Source organism: Colobus angolensis, unplaced genomic scaffold, assembly GCF_000951035.1.
Source record: "Colobus angolensis palliatus isolate OR3802 unplaced genomic scaffold, Cang.pa_1.0 Scaffold717, whole genome shotgun sequence".
In the NCBI taxonomy this organism is placed as follows: Eukaryota; Metazoa; Chordata; class Mammalia; order Primates; family Cercopithecidae; genus Colobus; species Colobus angolensis.
In genome coordinates, this window is record NW_012120899.1 from 36,081 (window position 1) to 39,538 (window position 3,458).

Sequence of the window (3,458 nt, forward strand, 5' to 3'; positions counted from 1 at the left end):
TCTTCCCTTTGAATGGGGTAAACTGAGGTGCCAGGTGACAGAGACATATGCACAAGGCTGCAGGCCTGAGCCCCACACAGCACCCCACCCAGTGGCGTGGCCGTGAGCAGGTTCCCAGCAGGAAGTGTTGGCCTCCAGGCTTGGAGGAAAAATGCCAGCTCCAAACCCTAACATGCCAGAGCCTCGGCACAGACGTGCACTGAGCTGCATGTAACTAGCACTCCGTACCTAGCGAGTCACCGGCGGTCACTCGAGGTTGCCCAGGGTGACGTGTGCAGGTGTTCAGTCCACACGTCGGCCGCCTCGCCACGGCCCCTCTGCCCGTAATTCCAGGCGCCCGGCTGGGCTGATGTGTCCTCAGGAAGCCTGTTAGGATGGGGCTTGAGCAGCTCCCACTGGGCCACGCCATGGGTCCTCATGTAAAATCTACAAACAAGGAAACGCTAGCTCTTAGGTGGCGACCACACGCACTCTGAAAGCCGGGTACATCGTGCCCCCACCTGTGGGAGGGACTGTCCTCTGCATCGCAGGATGCTGAGCAGCTCATCCTCCCCTCCCCCGCTGGGTGCCAGCCCTACCCCTGCCCCAGCTGTGACAACTAAAACTGTCCAGACAGGGCCAAGTGTTCCCAGGGGAGCAGAATCACTCCAGTTGGGAAGCTGTGACCTAAAGCAGTCTCTGGCCATGCTAAGAACTCAGTATCCGGCCAGCCGCCATGTCTCACGCCTGTAATCCCAGCACTTTGGGAAGCCGAGATGGGAGGATCACCTCAGCCCAGGAGTTCAAGACGAGACTGGGCAACACAGCAAGAACCCATCTCTATTTTAAAGAATAACTGAATAATAATAAAAAGAGAACGCAGTATCTGCTGGTTGAAAAAAGTTAAAAGAACAAAACCAAAAAAGCCTGGAGACGCTGAGTGAGTGCTCAGAACCCTTCCACCCACCCACCACGTTTGTGCCATGGCCCCACCCCCCCAGTTTTTCCTGAAGCTGTCAAGCTCAGACATCCAGAACTGCCGTCCCCAGAATCATTCATTCTCTCAGAGTGGCTCACTTCACTCCAGGAAGGTGGCCCCTTGTAACCTGGCGGAGCAGGAGAGTGGCAGCGTGGGACTCCTGGGGTCCTGTCGGTGTCGACTCACGAGGGCACCAGCAGCCGAAGCTGACCCCAGCCCTCAGCGGCACTTGACTGGCCGGAGGCAGGAGGAACTCCAGCCCCACCCTGATTCCACACAACTGCTCCCTAGACTTGAAACTCCAGACTCTGATGCTGCCTCTCAGCCCGCCATCTACCTCCCAGCCACCCTAGACAGCACCTCAGACTTCTCACCAACCCTTGTCGTCAGCTCCCTGGACATCCTCCCCCGACACTGCCGGTGGCTCCCTGGCTGGCGCTTCTCCACTCTCCCCTCCCGTGACCCGCACCGGCCCTGCAGTCTCTCTCAAAGACCCTCATGCCTGCTGGACGCCTCCTCCCTCCCACACCGGCACCCTCCAGGGCCTCCCTGCGCTCTGCGGGACCCTGTCCCACTGCAGCTGGTGTGTGGCCGAGCAACCCTAAGGCCAGGCTCCCTGCCCTCCACCCCGACAGGGGGCAGCACCAAGGAAGCCTGGGCTCCGTGCACCCGACAGCCATGCTTTCCTCACTGAAGAGTTTTTCCTAAAGAAACGATTAGGCTGGGCACGGTGGCTCACGCCTGTAATTCCAGCACTTTGGAAGGCCGAGGCGGGCAGATCACGAGGTCAAGAGACTGAGACCATCCTGGCCCACATGGTGAAACCCCATCTCTACCAAAACTACAAAAATTAGCTGGACATGGTGGCGGGAGCCTATAGCTACTCGGGAGGCTGAGGCAGGACAATCGCTTGAACCCGGGAGGCGGAGGTTGCAGCGAGCCGAGATGATGCCGCTACACTCCAGCCTGGAGACAGAGCGAGACTCCGTCTCAAAAAACAAAAAACAAACGATTAAATCTGCAACCAGAAAGCATCAGCAAACCCAGGAAGCTTAGAATACAACATTAACGTATCACGTGTGTGTACGCCACGAAAAACACGCTTTGAAATGTGAAGTGCTGATTTCTTTCAAAGTATGCTTAGCTACTTAAAGGCCACCAAACTCACTCTCTCAAATATTAATTTCTATGTTAAAGAAAAGGGAAGTACGGCTTAGATGAAAGTGGTTTTTACCTCTTACAGGCGGACTTCTCCGTGAGCAGCTCTGGAGAAACGTACTGCGCTGTTCCCACGAATGAGTTGGCCCTGGCTGCGGAGAAGAGAGAAGGTCACACTCGGACTCACGATCTGTGACAATCAAGGGCTGCGTGGTGGGTGTCGCACATGGCAGACCATGCACCCCCGGGGGCCAGACTTGTCCAGGCCACACCGGGGCTGGCTCACGGCTCACATGCTCAAAGACGCCTGCCTGACACCTGGACACTGGCACCCTCCACCCTGGCGCTCCCACCCGACACGCGCCTGGAGAGCGAGCTGCACACCAACGTCCAGCGCATTCTGCCGGCGGCACCCGCTCAACGGAAGGCATGAGGACACGGTCCTGGCTGGCTCACTGCAGGACCTGGGGTATCCAAACGTGCCCAGGCACACAATAAACAGTTACAGGCCAGAAACAACCTCCTTTCCATCACAAACAGCTTGGGAGCTGAGGCGCTACAAAGGGAACAAGACTCAGGCCTCCAGCCCAAGGGCCTTCCTCTACAGAGGAGCTGTGACAGAGCAGAGCCACAGCACGAGCTGGCCCGGGACCACCACGCAGCTGCTGTCCACACCGGCCCTGCCCGTGGGCCGGTTCTCAGTTGTCCCTTCCACCTGCCCTCCTCCAGCCAGGCTGAGAGAACCTCACAGCCTCTGCTGCGGGGACCCGTTCCCTTCAGTGAATGACTTTTTTGCGGACTTCGTGACTGCCCAGGTGCGGGGACTCACGCCTGCAGTCCCACTGCTTTGGGAGGCCAAGGCAGGAGGACTGCTTGAGGCCAGGACTTTGAGACCAGCCTGAACAACATAGTGAGACTCCGTGTCTAGAAAGAATTTCAAGAATTAGCCAGGCATGGTGGTGCACCTCTAGTCTCAGCTACTTGGGAGGCTGAGAAAGGAGGATCGCTCGAGCCCAGGAAGCTGAGGGTGCGGTCAGCCACAATTGCGCCACTGTACTCTAGCCTAGGCAATACAGCCAGACCCTGTCTCAAAAAATAAACAAAAAACAAAAGACTTCATGGCTGCATGTGCATCCTGCCAGGACCCTCAGTGATCCTGCCAAGAACACCAAGGACATCCGCAAACACGCACCCGCCCCCGGCGGCCTAGAGGAAAGCAAACCAAACCAAGAGCCAAAAACAAACGAAGCCATTCAGCCCTGCAGTGAATCAAAGAAATGCAGATTAGAACACGACAGCCTATCACATTGGCAAAGGGGAAAAAGAATAAAAATACATAGCG

General features: G+C 57.0%; 1 protein-coding gene across 1 annotated transcript in view; it reads right to left on the reverse strand.

Annotated features, from left to right (window-relative positions):
- The window catches only part of PDPK1 (3-phosphoinositide dependent protein kinase 1), a 67,089-nt gene that overhangs the window by 21,634 nt on the left and 41,997 nt on the right, over positions 1-3,458 (reverse strand). Inside the window, 2 exon segments of the mRNA XM_011927444.1 lie at positions 2,193-2,292; positions 2,987-3,001. Of these exon segments, the coding sequence (XP_011782834.1) occupies positions 2,193-2,292; positions 2,987-3,001 (115 nt within the window).